This window comes from Ambystoma mexicanum, chromosome 10 (assembly GCF_040938575.1).
Source record: "Ambystoma mexicanum isolate Mex_15411 chromosome 10, UKY_AmexF1_1, whole genome shotgun sequence".
In the NCBI taxonomy this organism is placed as follows: Eukaryota; Metazoa; Chordata; class Amphibia; order Caudata; family Ambystomatidae; genus Ambystoma; species Ambystoma mexicanum.
Genome location: NC_090932.1, coordinates 186,673,093 through 186,692,730, shown reverse-complemented (window position 1 = coordinate 186,692,730; position 19,638 = coordinate 186,673,093). Strand labels below are relative to the sequence as shown.

The window sequence follows — 19,638 nt, the reverse complement described above, 5'->3', positions numbered from 1 at the left end:
CTTAAATAAGTTGGGTAAAGGCCGACTAAGGCTGATATGCAACAATTAGGCTGAGTAACTGGGGAGTAGCGTATTGGGTAATGAGATGGGTGGGGTAGTTAATGGAGTAGAGTAATGGCTGTATTCCCTACCTACACCTGGAGTAGTAATGCATACATACCAGTGAGGATAATAATGCCAACCAATATAGTGTAGTGTACAGAACAATGAGGAGCACACTGCCAGCCTATAAAGATGCTTGTGTACAGACCAGTGGTGAGCATACTGCCAGTCAATAAAGAAGTGTTGTATACAGACCGGTGATGACCATGCCATCAACAAATGTATAATGTTGTGTACAGGCTGGTGAGGAGGACACTGTCAATCAATGAAGACATTTTGAGGAGCATACTGTCAATCAGTTGTGCACAGACCGGTGATGAGCAAACTGCCAATCAATGAAGAAGTGTGTACAGACCAGTGAGGAGCACATGGCCAATCAATGAGGATTTGTTTTTGTTTTTTTTACTGATGAGGGGCATACTGCCAATCAATTAAGTACTTAAACTGCAATTGAAGGATGAGGGGGGCGCTCACAGTTCATCAAAGTAGTGTGGGCACAATCCAGCGAGGAGCAGAAGGTCAATCTTGGCAGGATTCCGTAATCAGACCAAAAAATATAAAGTTCCCAAAAGGTGAATTCACCAACTAGCTGACAGTCACCTACTGAGCATGACAAATTGGAATTGGAGTACATTTGGTTCAAATGTATTAAAAAAGCATGAACAACTGTCGCAGAAATAAGGCCTGTTGTAGAGAAGACCAGAGAAAGAAAGGGGAGACATTAAAAACGCAACACCTGGTTCAAATTGATGTTTATATTTGTTTAAGACTCTGAAAAGCATTGCCGATCATCATAAATTATTTTTAAAAAACACATTTTCTTGGGATCACATTTAAAAAAAACAATAAATATAAAACAGCACATAGCTTTCTTGGGACTGTGTCCTAAGCATTGGATCTTGGTCCTTCCTCCTAGCCATTTGGAAGATGCTAGTACAGGCCTGGTATTAACTTTGCACTCTAGGACGTGTAGTCCCAGATATCCCCATATGACTACACGTCCCAGAATGCAAACTTATAAACCAGGACTAGACTAGCATCTTCCGATGGAATGGGGCAAGTTGGCATGTACGCACATTGATCTTACAGGCAATTTTTTTAGACAAATCTGTGCGATGAAGAGTCCAGTCGAGCCCCATTTTTGTTCGATTTGGCCAACTGTCGATATGCTTCATAGGATTTGAGGGCATATGATTGAAACATTTGAAATGAGCCAGATAAACGACATACACGTTTGCTAATATACAATTCAGAATACTAGTCAATGTGAGGTCTGTCTTCTGGTTTTATCCATGCACTTAAAGAAAATCCAGCACATTCTGGACATTTGTGTAGGCAGCCTATGGAAAGTTCTGGCAATCAGCTCACACTGCTGTGGTGGGCATCACAGCCCAATGTTTTTAATCAGGCACTCTCCTCAGCAACACATCCCAATAGTGTATTTTTCCCAGTACATAGAAGCAATTCCATTTCAAATGTGTGCTATGCAAGTAAACACAGACTCTGAAATCCTTTTGAAATTTGTGTCATTTCTGACATTGTCTGGATACCAAAACGTAACCAGTAATATCCATATGGAAGCAAAGAGCCCAACCCCAAACCAGTAACAGTCAAGACAAAAGTACATAATGTAGACATTAAATAATAAATAAAAACAAGGGATATTTAAATGAAACCCAAGTGAAAACACAAGAACCCAACGTCACATCATAAGCAGGCAGGTAGGAGGCTGCAGGGCTTGTGTACTTCATTTAAACCAGTGTTTGTCATTAGAGGCCCAGGATGTGACAATGGTGCCAAGAGATGCACATACAACAAATGTGCAATACAAGAATAAATTAAAGTAAACGTGCAATGCCTACACATCTATTGGCACATTAGAAGGCAGTTTTAAGAGAACATATAAAAATAGAGGTGGCCTTGGGAAGAAATGGTGCAATCTAAAGCCAGATAGAATATTCACAGAATATGTCCCCGAGTACCTTTGCAACATGTACCTTGCACACAGCCCCACCCTTTACAATGATCAATAACGGGGAGAGATGAAATGCCAACGGTGAGCGTAAGGTCAACCCTAGACATAGATACAGATTTAGGCAATGTGCATCTGAAGAGTTCAATGGGTCAACTAGTTGTGGCTAGACTGAAACTTTGGCAATGGTACACTTGACGGATCTTTGGTATGTTTCCAGTTTTGGCGCGCACTTGCTTGGTGGGCGTGTTCTCAGGACAGAGGTGGCAGAGGAAATGATAACATACTGTTACCCTTTTACGGCATTTCCTCCCGGTCAGCATGGCAACGGACATAGGGCAGGCGCTGCGTGCAGACAGAGGGTGCGAGGGTGCAACCACTTCCTGCGTGTCCAGCTACGGTTCATTACGCTCAAACGGGACTGCTTCATCACTGGCTGCGAGTCTTGGCATGGATTGTGTACCACAGGGGCTCACCATATGGACAAAAAAAGCTGTCATTTTGAAAAAAGAAATGATTTGTGGCCACCCTGCAACCTCGGGTGGAAATTCAGTCTCTGTCTGCCACATCACATGCTCTTTGCTCGCAGCCTCTGTTCCAGTCTTGTTTTTGCTTTCGGGCAGCATGTCGGGGACTATGGGACAGGAGCTGGTGTGACAGCACAGATGACCAAGGAGAGACCATGACAATGGTCATGTGTGTACAGCGGCAGTCACCTTCTGCACTCTCCCCAGGATTCCCACCGCCAGCGGTGCATGTACCATTGCGTAAGACCATGAGGTGAGGCTGCGGGCAAAATGGAAGAGTGCAAAAGAAGCCTGTGCACCAGGCCAGTATTCACCCCCTGCACAAGTTATCCCTGGGACTTGCCAGAAGGCTCCATATAGCACACAGCCCGTGTCTTGATGGCCTTGAAAAGGTCAGACTCACTGTGGTCTCCAGCTCTACCCCTGGGCGCTCAGTCAGCTTTGTGGGCGTGGGAGATGGGGTGCAGGCAGAATTTTAATTTTCACATTTAGATACAAAAGTGCCCCTTTGCTTGTACGGCAGTGAGGTACAAATGGCAGTAAAGTGGCGGTAATTATGTTATTAGAATTGTGTCCTGATGATCTGGTCAGATATTGGGAAGGACCCCTTTATGAACACATCATATATATGTTCTCAAGCAAGTTCTGAGACAAAATCAGATCAAACCCATTACAATATGCCAAACCATTGTGTATTGGACAGTATTAGAAGTTTTCGCATGAAGGAAAAACAAAACCCAGGCAGAAAACGTTGCGACTGGTCCAATGCATTTCAGACGCTTGTCCGTCGTAAGCGAAGTAGTCTGCCTGCTTCCATTGCATCTGGTTCATTCGAAGAAATAATCTGTGGGTCACTATGATTTATTCCACAAACTTGACAGGATCTCATAGAATAGATGCACGCTGATACAGGATTGAGAGACCTGGTAGTCTCTCCAAGAGGCAGAGGGCACTCCGCCCTCCTCCATCTAGGACTGCTAAATCAGGTATGAGCATCCATCTAGACCAGTGGTCTTCAAACTGGGCGGCTGGCCCCCACTAGCGAGGCACGAAGGATGTCCAGAGGGCACCCAGACTCTTTAAAACAGGGATTAGGGCAACTGTAAGGATTAAGGCGACTGCTTTTAATAGAAAATATAAGCAATAGATAATCTACTTATATTTTAAAGAACCTGGACCCCCTTGGACATCCATTGGGTACCTTAAGGGCACAGCCCGTTAAGTGGGGGTGAGGGACACTAGAAACAATATTGTTAATCAAGGGGCGGGGGGCTTGGTATGAAAAAGTTTGAATACTACTGATCTATACTGTGAGATTTTGTAAAGTTTGTTGACCAGTTGCAACGTTTTCTGTCTGCATTTTGTTTTTCCTTCATGCAAACACTTCCAACACTGTTCAACACATAACATGATTCGACACATTGTCATGGATTTGATCTGGTTTTAGTTTTTCAGATTTCTCTCAGAAGTTTCTTGAGAACATTTATATATCATTTATTCATAAATGGGTCCTTCCAAATTCCTGACGAGACCACCAAGACGTCATCAATTTGCCTCGAGTGCAAGGTGCAAAGGGGGCTTATTTGCTTACAGGACCACGTAACAGAGTGAACCTCCGTGGCAGACAGTGATGCATTGTGGTGCCCACGCCTAGTAATCTAGGTAAATCTGTCACTGGCACTGTACCACCACAGTACCTCCAAAGCATTTTGCTGGAGGTAAATCATTCACTTTAGATCCAAAACTCAGGGGATTTACCATGGAGTAACTCTGCTCACAGTAAACCCCTAAAAATCTCAATGAAGTCCTATGAACACCAAAAATAGGGATTTACACTGCCTTATCACCACTCCTGATCCCGTTGTAATGCCATGGGACGGAGTGGCAGTAACTGAGGTTAATTCCGCAGATATACTACCAGATTACCGCCAGACTCCTGATGAGGACAACAGTTCCTATGAACCGAGTTGTCAAAGGAACAGGAACGGTTTGAAGGAGTGTGCATGATGTGGGGGACTCCAATTCAACCTCCTTCCTGAAAGCACCCCACACCCCTTTCCACTGCCCCCTTCCTTAGATTTTTTTATCTCCAACTCCATTATTCAGTTGCTACATGCCTGCGCCCTCACACATTAAATTACAAATGACCTCCAGCGGCCTTCATGGTACTTGTGTGCCTCTTATTTTAACTCAGAGTGGTCTGTGTGGCTGCACGCAGTCTTCATTATGGCAACATGGTATTGCTCCAGCCACTCCCCCCTTCAGACAGAAGGAGCAGCACTTTGATTGTCTCAACATCCATGCTGACATGATCCCATGAGAGTAAGGGCACACATCAGGATTCAACACATGCAATGTAAATAACATAATCAGGCCATCCCTGAGCAACAATTTAGTTGGTCCATTTCAGAAGCATGCCAAGTAGGTATTCCTGGTGTCAGCTTCAGAGAACGTGGTCTTCACCGTAGAATTGTAAGCACAGTTTTTGTTGTGAGGTGATATTTCACCAGATGTTTGGATGGGCCCTGGCTGAGTTCAGCGTGCCAGGCTATGGCTTGCATTGTTTGTGTACAATCTTCTGTCGGCGCAAGGTGGACCATCAACTCACTGACTCCAGTTTGTACAGTTGGTTCTCCACCAAATGCCACTGGATGCGGTCCGCCTTCGCCTCAAGTTTAATGGCACGCAATGCCTGCAAAACAGTGTTCACAGACACACTGCAACCCATCCGGTCATGCCACTTGCTCAGCATCTGGTAGTTCTGCTCTCGGACGCCGCTGTTATCGGCCCGAGCAACCTGGATGTCATTGTCCTCCAGTCCGAGCCTCCGCATGAACTTAGGCCACTCTTTGACAGTCACAACATCTGCAAAGAACTCAAAGGACCGCTGGAGTGCTGAGGGAGAGAGAAGAGCAGGCATTAGAGGCACCTACAAGCACGTGAGACAGGCACACACCATGAAGCGGACGAGAGGGGAAGTGGGAAGCAGGCTGGAGGGGCATAGAGAAGTTGCCCGGAGGGGCACAGAGAAGCAGCCCGGAGGGGCACAGAGAAGCAGGCCAGAGGATCAGAGCATGTGGTAGACACCCGGTTAAGCATTACACCTTAATACAAAATGTGGTAACATTTATAGAGCAGTCTGCCCCTTCCTTGATGCACTCTACACCGCTCAGCGGAAGTGTTCAGTCAAGGCATTGGCAGCCCATGCAACAAGGATCAGCTATTGTGTTGCCTTATCATAGGACAGGCTTTTACGATACACATTAATGTACAGGACTTTCTAGCTACAAGCGCTCTTCTAGCTTCATGCACACAATATACAGGACTTACTTTTTATTTCGTCTCCATCCACAGGAGTAAGCAACCCCTACAGAAAAAATAAAAAAGATTACTTTTAGACAACCACGAAGCTCTGCAAGAGGCCTACTCAGGCAGCACTGCATGCTCTAGTGTACACGTTCTGCTCTAGAACCCCAAGGCAGGCTCTAGAGGGGTTATGTTGATGTATAACGCTCAACTCTACCTCACAAGGGCACTCTCTCCAGACACTCACGCGGCTCTGCATGAAAGACTGCAGGGTTGGTTAGTGAGGGAAGAGTGATAGGATAGGTCCAGCACCAGGAGAAACTGGCGTCTGTGTGCGTTAGCTTGCGCATGGTTGGTTGTGTGCACTGGTTTATTGTAAACCTACGGGTAAGGTCCAATGCCTGGGTTGTTTCTATGTGACCGTTTCTTATGTATGAGTGTGCCTGTGCATTTTATGTGTAGATTGGATGGCATTTCAAGTTGTGCGGGTGAGGTTCAGCGTCCAAGTTTGTTGTTGTAGGCTTGTGTTACTTGTGTTTGGTGTGCGTTAGTGTACAGGTTGGCTAGATCACAAACCCATGGGAGGGATCATCACTGAAAGGAGGTAGGGAAGCTCCATGTAACCAGGGAACGGGGATCCAGGTGTTCAGTATCCGGTCCAAAGAATGCAGGTGCAGGCGGTGTGGTGGAATTCAAGAAAGGAAGTGTGGAGCTCTGCGGAACCAGGGAATGTGGGTGCAGGAGATTAGCAGAGCCAGTGAATGGAGGTGCAGGAGTTAAGCAGCAGAGCGTAGGAATGGAAGTGTGGGAGTACGGGAAGACCAATGAATGGAGCTTAAGTAGAGCCACAGGATCCAAGAAAGGAGGTGCAGGAGATTAGCAGGGCCAGAGAATAAGCGTAGAATTTCAGAGGGCCAGAAAAGAAGATGCAGGAGACCAACATGACCAGAATGGGAAGTGCAGGAGCTCAAGAGGACCAGGAAAGGAAGAGAATGTGCTCAGGAGGACCAGGAAAGGAAGAGAATGTGCTCAATAGGATTAGCAAAGGGAGAGAATGTGCTCAATAGGACTAGCAAAGGGAGAGAATGTGATCAAAAGGACTAGGGAAGGAAGTGCACCTGCTCCACAGGATCAGGAAAGGAAGTGCTACAGCTTCACAGGATCAGCAAAGGAAGTGCAAGAGCTCAATCGTACCAGGAAAGTAAGGGAATGCGCTCTACAGAACTAGCAAAGGAAGTGCACTTTCTCAACAGGGCCAGGGGAAAAGGGGACGGGAGCTATACAAGAGTGGGCAATAGAGGTGCAGGCGCTCCGCAGGAACAGGGGATGGTGCGTCACTGTTTTGAGAACATTTGCTACAATGGATGTTGTTGGCCAATAATACGCTACCGCACCAATGGCAATGTACCACACACACATCAGACCCACTGCTTGGCATGGAATGTCAACATTTATGAAAACAGGGCTGCACAGGATTTAAAGAAACAAGTCAGCAAGCCTCTCACAGTTCCATTCATACATGAATCATTTTATCATTCTGAAAAGTGCATTCCCAAAAATGAGTTTTCTTTCTGTAAAACGCAATGTGTGATATTAGACCATTTACAACATACATAAGTACATGTTTTCAGATACATCCAATGGAATTAAATCCACTGTTCCAGTCATTATGAAAACGATTGCAGGGTGAAACATCGTTCTTAGGGAGACGATCGCATTTATATTTTCAGTTATGCACAGCAAAGCGACATTATTGCCAATAAACATTAGATAACGCAATGGCGTGCTGCCCAAGGCACTGGCAAGATGGTATTAGGTATTCTGACAGCGTGCATTTGTACGCGTGTCAGAAACACTGAATAGCATACACTGCTACCTCTGAAGCCCACTCCTCACAACGTGCAGCAGCAGGCAGAACCAGGATCTCTCAGGGTGTGGGGGGGGGGCGAAGGGTGTTTGGGAGGTTGAGCAGTGGCGGCTGGTGAATTTTCTAACTGGGAGGGGAGGGGGGTAAATATATGTCCCTAATATGCCACACCACCGAGCCTTTTTTAAAAAAATAAAATTGGGTTAAAATGGGGCATTTTAGAGCACACTTTGGCTTTTTACCCAATTTTTCTAAAAAAAAGACATTAAAAAAAAAAACAGTTTGCAATTGGTTTTGTAGGGTGACTCCTGAAAAAAAAATCCAATAGATGCAAGTCACCAACAGTGCACAGGAGCATTTCTCCAACACATTTTCATAATGCCTTTTTGCAAAATATGTGCCACTATGTTCACAATGGCTGTGCCCATACATTTCCATGCTGACTGCACCATTATACCCTAGTCAGGAGTCAAGTCCTAAAAAGTGGGGGTACTCATCAACAAACGCAATGACATGTGACGTCAACAGAAATTGGCATATCGAGGGGAAATATGCACATTTTATGAAATTGGCTTTGCATAACCACGCAAACTGCACAGGACGAATGGCATTTGCCTTTCCTAAAATCAACACACAAAAAAACCAAGAGAGGATATTTTCTTCTAATAGTGTTTTGAAAACGTTACAAGGTGTGCATGTTTAAAACTCCAAAAACCAATACAAATGTTTACCCTGACACTTACCGAAATGGGACATTTCACCTTTGTTTGTTATTTCACATCAGGTTAAATACCGCAGAGGTGAAGTGTCCAGCCTGCAAACCTGACAAATGGGGTTTGATCCCCGAGGTCGGCTTTAATTTAAAGAGAAAATTCCATTTTTCTCATTTTAGCTTGGAGGCCCGAGTACCACCTCTGAAAAAAGTGGGTGGACTCTGTCAACCCACATGTACCCTCGACTTTAGCCTTGACCCTAGTTTTCCTATATAAGAACATACTCATGTTTGGTTTGTGCATAATGCCAGTAATGACACTAAGAAAACATGTCAATGTTTGTTCTGCCAATATACTGCAGTATCCCCATGTAAAAACAAACTCCAGTTAGCTTTACCATTAAAAAAATGCATGCCGGAGTATGAAATCATGTCCAAAGTGGATGAGGTAAAATGCCAATCAAGCAACATAATAAGACTTAACATGCTTGCTTCATCAAAAGATGCCTGATGCAAAATGTCATACCACAATAAGAAATGACTAGACGGGCTGCATTGAAATGCCAGTCTAGCTACATAATAAGACTTAACATGCTTGCTTCATCAAAAGATGCCGGATGCAAAATGTCATACCACAATAAGAAATGACTAGACGGGCTGCATTGAAATGCCAGTCTAGCTACATAATAACACATATGCTTGTTTTACCAAAGATGCCCAATACAAAAAGGCATGCCACAGTAAGAAATGGCTTGATTGGTTGCATACAAATGTCAGTCGAGCTACATAACACTCATCATACTTGCTTTATCAACCATGCCCAGTAGAAAATGCAATGTCTGCTCCATGGAGCGCCAGTGCCTTACACTCAGACATAATCACGTTAATGATGAATGTGATTATTTGTGATTGCGAGGCACTGGGGGGCACAGGGGACAGATGCACACCAGGAGCTGGGGTCCCAGGGTACAGCCATGGTATTTTTTTATTGGGCATAGATGCCAAGGAAACTGTCCCCAATAAAAAACATTAATAGTGTGCGTGCATACGAGGTGCTGGGGGGCGCAGTCATGGTATTGTTTTTCTGGGCATCTAGCATCTGCCCATAAATAAATGACATTCCTTCCCTCGTTGCCTTCCAGTGCCTCACATGCACAGATAAACTAATTGGGTGTACATGCAAGGTGCTGGGGGGCTTAGGGGTCAGGCATGACATTGCATGTGAGGCGCTAGGAATCCCAGCAGACTGGGCTGGCATTCTTTGGGCATACCCAGTACAAAATGCCATGCTTGCCCCCTGGGCCCCAGTGCCTCCCACGCACATGATGAATGTGTATGTGTATGCGAGGCGCTGGGGGGCACAGGGGTCAGGCATATTTTCTTTACTAGACATCTATCATAGAAGCCCAATAAAATAAATTACACGCCTGTCCCCTGGGTCCTGAGCCCCTCACACATGCACACACTCAATGTGGTTATGTATGTATGCCAGGCACTGGGAGTCCAGTGGGTGGGGATGGTATTTTTTTTCTGGACATCTATCAAAGATGGGCAGTAAACAAATTCCATACCATGCCCCCACAGCACCTCAGACAGTCAGCAGATTTTGTCCGGTGTGGAGGGGGGGGTTGTGCAACACAGCACTTTTTTAAATGGCTTTGTTTTACAAAGCAGGCTATCTTATTACACAGGCTTTGTAATAATGCTACTGCACAAAGATCCCAGTTAGGCAAATGGGAATGGAGGGGAAAGACGACCAGTCCTTATGCCCTAGTTGGGGGAAGAGAAGATTCTGAACACGGCCTGCACCACCTTTGGTCGGGTAAGATAGCTATTGAAAGTTAAGGGTGTTTCGCTCAATGCCAGTCAAAGGGGATATGGGCACATAAAGAGATAAGGTATTTGGCCCCCCCAGACTGACTTAACAACACACCATGGGATAGGAACGCAGTGGATACGAGGCTCACCCTAGGCTTGGCTGTTGGATGTTCACAAACAACGAGCTTAGACATCGACCTTGGAAAAGGCATGGATTTATTTTATTTGTGCAATTATGTAGAACCCAAAACTGAAGGTATCACAGCGCGGTACAGAATAAGTAGGTACTGTGAGAAACCTGAAGGTGTCTCACCCGCTAGTCCCCGGGGATCTGTCATCCAGGTGGCCAGGACACGGCCATCGCTATTGGATCCAGTTCCTGGGGGTGGACCAGCGTGGGAGGATCATCTCGATGGGGGATTTTAGGGGAGTGGAAGTGGGACACTGATGGATGAGACACGGCATCTCCTTCCTTATGACACCTTTTCCCATCCTGCATAGTAGGATACTTAGAAACTCTACCCCCCCCCCACCCGTTTTCCAACACAAACACTTGATCGACAACGGACTAATACCAGAGCCGTTTACCTGACATGTCCCAACACAAGGTCAGGCAGAGTCAGGCAATTGACAACTACACACACCTGACTGCCCTTTCCCTTCCCCAATGGCATAAAAGGCGGAGCACAAGAGCACACTCCGAGCAAGGCGGAACGCACAAGGAAGCAGCTATTCCAGGACGGCAGTTCAAACAGAGGAGAAAGGTGGCGAGAACTGAAAGTACCTCAAGGAGGGAGTTGCCCTTGCCCTTTCCAACCCAGACCTGCGAAGCATCAGACAAAAGAAACATAAGGCCGGGAATCGCAGCTGGCGAATGGTGTAATGGATGTCAGCGGTACATGGAACCCTCCCACATTGGTAGCCAGAGCAGTGAGACGCGGTTGCCATCGTGGTACCGTCCATGACTCCAGCTTCAAAAGAAACGCCAACGAGTTCAGCACAGCTGGTGGATTGGAAGAACCCGATAGTGGGCCGGACTGCGTTAGGCTCAAGGTTGTAGTGGCAACATTAAGAGGATTAAGATACAGAGGTATTTTATGAACGAACTTGGTACCAGAGATAGAGTGGTCTGGCGCCACGTGGGCGCTCATGCAAAGGCCTCTGGCTGGTACCCCTCTCCTGAACAAAGAAAGTATTGAACTAAAAGATAGTGAAATTACAATTACCAAAATGTCATAGAGAAGGCCGGCATGAGGTGTCAAAGGGGTCATACACGGGTCAGGCCAAACACCTTGTTCAATCGAAAGTCCTTGACACGTTGTAGAAATTGTGAACTGTGGGAAGTGTGAACCTGACACAGCGAACTGTGAAACTGGCGTTTGCACCGGGCTGGGGGAACAATGTGCGAACTGTGATATGGTGAAGCATGCACTTGCCATAGAATAACAGAGTGACCCAGCGAGACATTATCGCCCTTCGGAAGCCTCTGTTTAAATTGGAAAGTACTTGGAGAGGCTAATGCTGAAAGAAGGATCAGAGCCCAGCTGAGGGGGAACCTAGGGTGAAATGTAATCACCCGACGTGAAGGTTACCAGAAGGAACTATTTGCTTTGTTGTTTTTGGCATATTAGGACCTCTAAAGCAAGAGACTTTGCATCAAAAGGGTCTTGGGCACAGAAGGCTCCGATATGGAAAAAAGGAACTGTAAGCTTGTGCCAGAGAAGCCCAGGAGTGTGCCTTGTCCCGTTTTAATAATGCGGGGAAGGGAGACCCCAGCACACCCGACTTATTTTGTGAACACTTCTTTCTTTTCTTGTGAACATTATCCTATACTATTTTGTAACACAGCAGAAAGGATTGGCAACAGGTTTATTCGACTAGACACTACTAGGACTGTATTATTTTTATTTGATGGTCATAGTTTGCTCCCATCTTAGCTTTAGATTAGGCCTTTATCTCTGCCATTTTACAGTTTAATAAACACCCTTGAACTGCGATCAGTTGTCTGTCTTGCTTTGATAACAAGCCTTCCTTACAATGGCCATACACTTCTGAATGACACTGTATGTTTGGTTAATCGTTTTGATGTCCTGGTCATAGTTACCTCATATCGGCAGCAATATTTGGGTGTCATCTGCAAAGTTTGTGTAAGGAATGTGCAAAGCTTCAAGGTTATCAAACAGGGGCTTAGTGTGGGTGTTATAGAGGGCAGGGGAGATGGAAGAACCCTGAGGGACCCCACATGGGACGGGGAAGGGGTCGACTGTGGCGGCTCTGATGAAGACCCTAGAAGTGCGCTCACTCAGGAAGGAGTTGATCCAAAGGGCAGCCTCTTGAGTGAAGTGGACATTTGACAGAAGGTGTTGGCAAAGGATGTCATGGTCAAAGAGGTCAAAGGCTGCTGAAAGGTTAAGGAGGAGCAAGATGGCAATGTTGCCAGAGTCCTGCAAGCTGTCGAGTTGGATTATGAGGTCTAAGAGCACAGTTTCTGTACTGTGCTTAGGACGGAAACCAGGTTGTCTGGGCCCAAGAAGCTGGTTCTGTTGTTGGATCTGGGAAGAAGCAATGTGGTCAAGGATTTTCAGGAGGAAGGGTACTGTAGTTATGGGCCGGTCATTCATGGAGAAGGTGGGGTCAAAGGACGGTTTCTTAATGAGCGGGAAGACCCAGACTGTTTTGAGGCAAGTAGGGACATTATTGGAGGCAAAGAGGCGTTAACAGTCAGCTTTAGTAGGTGCTAAGGTGGTAGCGCATAGTTTGAATATGTGGACTGGAGCCTCATCCCTTAAAGGTTTGAGGGGTTGATGTGTTGTATTTTGGGAATTATGTCTTATGTGGTAGGGGAATCATAGGAAGTGTGAAGTACTGAAGTAACTCTGTTACTGTCAATTTACTGCTACAATCCCGCACCACGATTCTACAAGTTCTGGCGGTAAGATGGAATGTTTAGCTGGAGGTAAATCGTCCAACTCAGAGGCAAAACCTGACAGATTTACTGTGCGGTATTACTGTTCATGGTAAAATCGGCCATAAATATCCATGGAGGCCTATGGATTTCATAAATGTGGTCTAACATCACCGAGCTACCACTCAATCCTGTGGTAAGTCCACGGAGCTGAGTGGCAGTAACAGAATAAATTTGGCAGTAAATCGGTGCGTTTTCCACCACACTTGTTATGAGACTCAAAGTGTCCTTGTAGCACTCCACCAAAGGTGGGTTGTACTACACTGTAAAAATACAGGTCACTAATAAATGGAGACAGTTCCTGCATTGCTAGCCATAGGAATTGACCAGTGCACCCAAAGGAAAGGAAAGAAGCAGGTGAGTGAGGCAAAAGGGCCTCACTCACCCCACAAATCAACAAGGACCCACATAGATAGCGCATATGATTGGGGACATATTGCAGTCAATGGGGGAAGTTACAGAAATTGATGTTTTTCCTAACATTGGATGTATACATATTAATTAATATTTATTGTGGCACCTTGGTTAGCAAACTTTTGCCTCGACAGTTTAATGTTCATTGTTAATAATGTGATCTTTTTTTGCTTTACTGTACATAACAGTAGCGGGCGGATGGGGCGGCCTCCCAGTCAATCAAGAGGCTCAAAATGGGGGCTTTATCACATGGTAGAACCCCCGTGCCGAGCCCCTTCAGAAGCGGAGCACGCAATCTTCCCCACCGGGAATTGGGTAAATGCGCCAGCGCTCCCTTACCGCTCCTCCCCCTCCACTCCCCAACTTCAATTTCCGCATTCCCCACCCACCCCCTCTCCACTTACCGGGCGCTCCACTCTCCCTCGCTGGCCCGGGTACACTTGGTGTTCCTGGCCCATCTCCTTTCCGGCAATTGCCGCAGTGGAAAAGGAAAAGGGACTACCTGTAGTTCCCTTCTACCCGATTCATGGCAGCCATCTTGTTTTGTAGTTTTTTTAAGCTGAGAAATGGCAAATACGCTGTTTCTCAACTTAAAATAAAAAACGATTAGTATCACAGTACAACGTGTCGGGATACTAATAGCAATATACCCCTTGCTGGGGGAGGGAAGGGGGCATTACCTCTAAGGTAATGCCCAGGGGCTAACATTAAAACCCTTGCTTCACTCTGCCTTCTAACTTATGCCACAGGGCATTACCCGACTGGTAATGTCCCCCCAGCTCGGGATGTATTGGCAAGTATAAAATTGGTAAAATGCCATTTCGTTTATGAATGAGTTTTCTCCCCAATCAAAACAACAAGAAAGTTATGTTGGCAATTATGTCATATCTATGATTACTTGAACAACGGATTTAGTCATTTAGTTTGTATGTAGTTTAAAAAATGTATTCGTGTATGCTGTTAATGGTTTAAGAAACTATATTGCATTGTTTAGAGAATGAGCAAACATTTTTGGTAATGCACCTTTCAGAAAATCAAAATGCTTAATGTATTTACTGAACTATGGAAAGTGTACGGATTTGTTTCTTGAAACAATGTGGAACCTTTTTGTGATCTCTGTGTATGAGTGAGACTAGTGAGGTGCTGTCTGAAGTTCAACAAAGAGTGAGCGAGACTCCAGTGAAGTGAAAGGCGTGGAGCTCAGCAAAGAGTGAGTGTGACTCCAGAGAGAGAGACTTTAGTGAGGGGCAGTGTGTGTAGTTCAGAAAATAGAGTGAGACTCTTGTGAAGTGCAGTGTGTTGAGTTTAGAAAAGCAAGTGAGGGTGACTCCAGTTAAGTGCAGTGTGTGGAGGTGAGCAGAGAGCGAGTGAGCTCCAGTGAAGTGCAGTTGTGTTCAGCAAAGAGTAAAACTCTTGTGAAGTGTAGTGCGTGGAGTATAGCAAAGAAAGTGAGAGAGACTTTAGTGAGGGGCAGTGTGTGTTCAGAAAAAAGAGTGAGATTCTTGTGGAGTGCAGCGTGTGGAGATCAGCAAAGAGTGTGAGACTCTTGTGAAGTGCATTGTGTGGAGTTTAGCAAAGATATTGAGAGGCTTTAGTGAAGTGCAATGTGTGTAGAGGCTGCACCAAAGCCCAGATCACCAACCAAAGGGCAACAGTGATTTGTTTAAATACAGAATAGGCAGAGCAAAACTGGCCTGGACTGAGAATAATGGAAGGCAAAACGACACAACAAATGGCAGAGAACAAAAACTCGGCTCCAAGCAAGATAATCTTTATTCCATTGCCCTATCTCGGCCAAGACAATGTTTCAATGGGTGAACCAGTCATTTCTAAAAAAAGTCAATGTTTTATCCAAACATCATGTTTGGGGAAGGAATGATGAACTTACACACCTGGGCGGAATCAGTGCTCATAAAATCGAGTGACTGAAGGCAGACCTGGTGAAGACATTTTTATTACAGCAATAGAGTGTTCACAGCTCAAAAATAAGTCATTTATTCCCAAAAGACTGCTTTGAGAAAACACTGACAGGGACTTCGATTGCAAAGTTTGATATTAAAGCTTGATTAAAAATGAATGTCTTGCTTTGTGTAATTCTGCATACATTGCAGGGAGGGAGAGAGGAGGGTGTGGGATTAATGGCCATTTCTGAAACTATTTTTTGTTTTTTAACCCAGTGAACAAAGGGAGCCTGTATCTTCTTCATGCAAAGCTTCTTAGAAATCCTGGACAGGCGCTGCATCTTCTCGTTATAGTAGTACAAGGGAAGAGTAATAGGTATGTCAAATTTGCAATGTTTCCATCATTAATCATACCAGATCCAGATAAAGTAATTTCTTTATGAGAAAGCATTGGTCGTGCTGTCCAATCCGTTGCCTGTGCTCTCAAATCATGTTTCCTAAGTCTACCTGGGCGTGAGATGCTGTGTGGGTGGGTGTAGGTGGGCAGATGTGTTTTATATTTTTCAGCTCTTAAAAAATGTCACTGTTTTCGTCACAAATCAGCCACAGGTGTGTACTGGGTGTCTAGTCCATTAGAAGACACGAAAGGGGAATGGGGCATTGGATGTATGACTCACTACCAATTATGCAATTTATATTCTATAAGAAATGCATGGGGATAGCATAAAGGAGCAGTGCATGGGTAGCATAACCTCTGGTTCACAAATAAAATATAGCAACTTGCATATAAACTATGGTCACTGCAGTAAACCACAATTGTATTTTTTACAGATAGGAAGCCAAGAATCTCCAGCGTGCACGGGCTAGAAACAGATCCCATAGCGATAGATCTCCCCAGGATTTTCAAGATGTCTGCAAAGTGCGAGGTATTCCCAAGCGCAACAGGTGGCTTATCGGTGCACTCCAGTAGTCAAGGTTTGCGCAGAAGCATAAAATGGGCCGATGGAAAGGTGGGTCCTTCAGGTTCTGGTAAACATGCTAGGCAGAAGCGGCTCCGAAAGAAGATTGTGGAGCACAAGTCAAGTGGTGCTCATAAGGCATCGGAACACATTCTTACAGCGTGAAAAAAGAACTACACTGTCGGCAACAAATCAACATTGATTATTTATCTGCAGGTTCCTTCTGGCGCTCATAGTGGCCCAGTCACCATTTTATTTGGTCTAGTTGAGCTGCAAGAGACAAATGCCTGCTGGGATAGTTTTGGAATGTTGGCAGCACAAAGACCCTGTTGCATGAGATCCGGATTGCTATTTGTTCTGATGGTGCAGCTGTAATGCTTGGTAACAAAAAGGTGGGCTGACAACATTATTGTGAGCTGAATTCCCAAATCTTGTTCGATCTTGGTATCGTCTAGCTCACCGTCTTGAACTGGCCGTAGCAGACAATTTATGAAATAGGTGGGGGCCAAACATTTTTAAATGTTCATGGACTCTTTGTACACCTCATACAGCATGTCACCAAAAAACACAAGACAGCTAGATATGGCGGTCGGTGATCTGGGTTTACAGCTGCAGAAGATAGGGAAAATGCTGACCACACAATGGGTTGCATCAGGTTATAGGGCAGTTCAAGCTGTTTGGAACTGCTTTGCGGTCTTGTGTAAGCATGTCGGAGAAGCTTCCAAGGACCCCTCAAGACCCATAAGGGACCAAAGCAAATATGAGGGTCTGCTTAGGAAGCTTACTGCCTATTCTTTCCTGAAAGATTGAGGGCTAATGTGCGATGCACTTCAAGAACTAAAGGACGTGTCTCCGACTCTTCAGAGACCAGCTATCACAATTGTTGATGCACACAGACTTTTGGTAGGGCAAGTCCAGAGATGTTCTGCGATGCAGGATTCTCCTGGGGAGTTTGCTTCTACTGCTCAGAATGCAGTGGATTGTGGACAATTCAAGGATGTTTATATTTCCCAGGGAAGGGCCAACTCTGTGTCACTGAATGAAAGACAATGTTATTAAAGCCTTTCAATTAACCTTGCTAAAAGGTGCGCTCTAGACTTGGATAAAGAACTTATAGCCAGTTTTAGTGCGCCAGCTGCAAAGAATTTACCTAATGATGAAGAAATTGCACTGTATGGTGAAAATGAGATTCAAGGACTGTACCAAATTTCAGACGCCTTCAGGGATTTTAAGGACTTTGGTGGCAAAAGGTGCCCGGAAGCATTTTGTGCTTAAGTTGCTTGCATGGGAACGTTGCAGGCAAGTAATGCAGATTGCGAAAGGGGCTTCAGTGCCATGAATGTAATTGCTTCACGAAGCCAAGCATCCTTCCATGTGCCCACTATGTCTTCGAGTTTATGGCTGGAACGTAATGGCCTTCCAATATAAGCTTTTAAGACATTGTCCTTTGTGAAAAGATGGTTGGCAAAAGGGAGACGAACAGCTGTGGAAAGGCACTGTGAGCAATCTCATTCAAAGAAGGACTTCCTTTAAGATTATGTTGGGTTCTGGGAAATTGTCGATTGTTTACAAAGGTGAATGCACCCACTAACGTACTTCAACACATACCCTTTTGTCAACAGCCCCAGTTAAGGGTCCAATAAATATATAATGACATTGAGCTTGGATTTGTTATACTTCAAGGAATGTAGCAAGCAGACTGTTACTATATGTACTTGGTGATGTAGGTCAGACCATTTTTACATGTTTGTCTTTAGGCCACGTCCATCCTGCAAGCCACGCCCCCAAATGAGCCCCCACCCCTCAATTTCTTACCCCACTTAAAGCACTAGTCATGCAGAATGCCTAGATCCTGGCTTTGCACTCCCTGGGTTCAAAGGCAGGCAAAGTGCAGTCTGAGAGTGTGCAGTACCTGGTTAGGCAGGATGGGCTCCTTTGCAGGGTCCCTCGCATTGTTGAGGTGGTTGTCTCTGGCCTCCTGATCACTTGACTTGCAGCACCGTCTGAAAAACTTCATGGCCTTGGACACAAAGGACACACGTTACACCACAGGACCACCCCCTTCCCAGCATTCCTGTCACAAACAGTCTAAGATCCATGTCTGGGTACACTTTAGCGACTAATGTCAAAAGTTTACATTTCTCCAACTTCCTATAGCCATACTCTTTACCCTGACCCTCTTTAACAAAGTTCTAGGTGTGCAACACCCGCTGATGGGCTCAAGTGTCACTGATCATTCTGGTAAAATGTCTGTCCATGTGACCTTGGACTCGGGGGCTCAGTATGACGATACCAGCTTGTGGTCATGAACTCGCCTACAGCAACCGACCCTTTCTCCCCATACCTTACTCTTACCAGAGCCCTGATACAGGATTCCTTTGTCTTAAGGGTGTAATGCTCTGTATTCCCCAGCCCCTAATGTACTTGTAATGGAGAAGTGTAGGACACCAAGTAGGTGCACCTTGCATATTAAAAGGGGGGGCAAGACACTATGCCAATCACACCACCTGAGCTAGTAGGGGGAGACAGCAAACCTATGTCAACAAAGACAAGCAGAATGCTTGGCACATGGAGTCCAACCCGAAGATCAGGTGAGCGGGTGGGTCGGAGGACTGTATCCTCCATCCGGTGAGTTGATGGCAGGGCCTTCGGTGTAGTGGCCCCTCCCCCCCCCCCCATTCAGGGGGTCCATACCAACCCAAGCAATGTGGATGTATCTGTGTGGCGATATCCGGGCGGCCCCTCTACTTATCAGACCGTCCACTCTCACCACAGGCTGCCATCTGGATTTGAACACTGCCGCCCGAACACGGCTGCGCGCTGATTAGCATAACTTAGAGCGCCGGGTAACTCCTTCACACCTGCTCTGGAAATCCTCACCACAGACTGGATAAGATGTTAACTCTCCAAAGACTGTGTCCTTTGACCTGCACCCCTGAAATAGGAGGCTCTCAATCACGGGAGAACTGAAACTTCCCTTCCTTGCTTCTGCACTAGTCCAATCACGGGTGAAATGAGCAGCTGTGATAAACATCACTCACGGAGTGGGTGTCATGGGAGTGACACACTTGAAATAGGAGCAACCCATGAAAAAT

The 19,638-nt window shown here is 45.6% G+C and overlaps 1 protein-coding gene across 3 annotated transcripts in view; it reads right to left on the bottom strand.

Moving 5' to 3' along the window:
- Positions 1-842: 842 nt before the first annotated feature.
- Positions 843-19,638, bottom strand: part of LOC138491270 (tumor necrosis factor receptor superfamily member 10B-like) — a 114,358-nt gene continuing 95,562 nt past the window's right edge. For all 3 annotated transcript variants that reach the window (XM_069617689.1, XM_069617687.1, XM_069617688.1), the window contains exons 8-10: positions 18,456-18,563; positions 5,932-5,968; positions 843-5,496 (exon numbers count right to left, since the gene is read on the bottom strand). In XM_069617689.1, the coding sequence (XP_069473790.1) occupies positions 5,201-5,496; positions 5,932-5,968; positions 18,456-18,563 (441 nt within the window). In that variant the 3' untranslated portion in view covers positions 843-5,200. The remainder of the gene's footprint in view (positions 5,497-5,931; positions 5,969-18,455; positions 18,564-19,638) is intronic.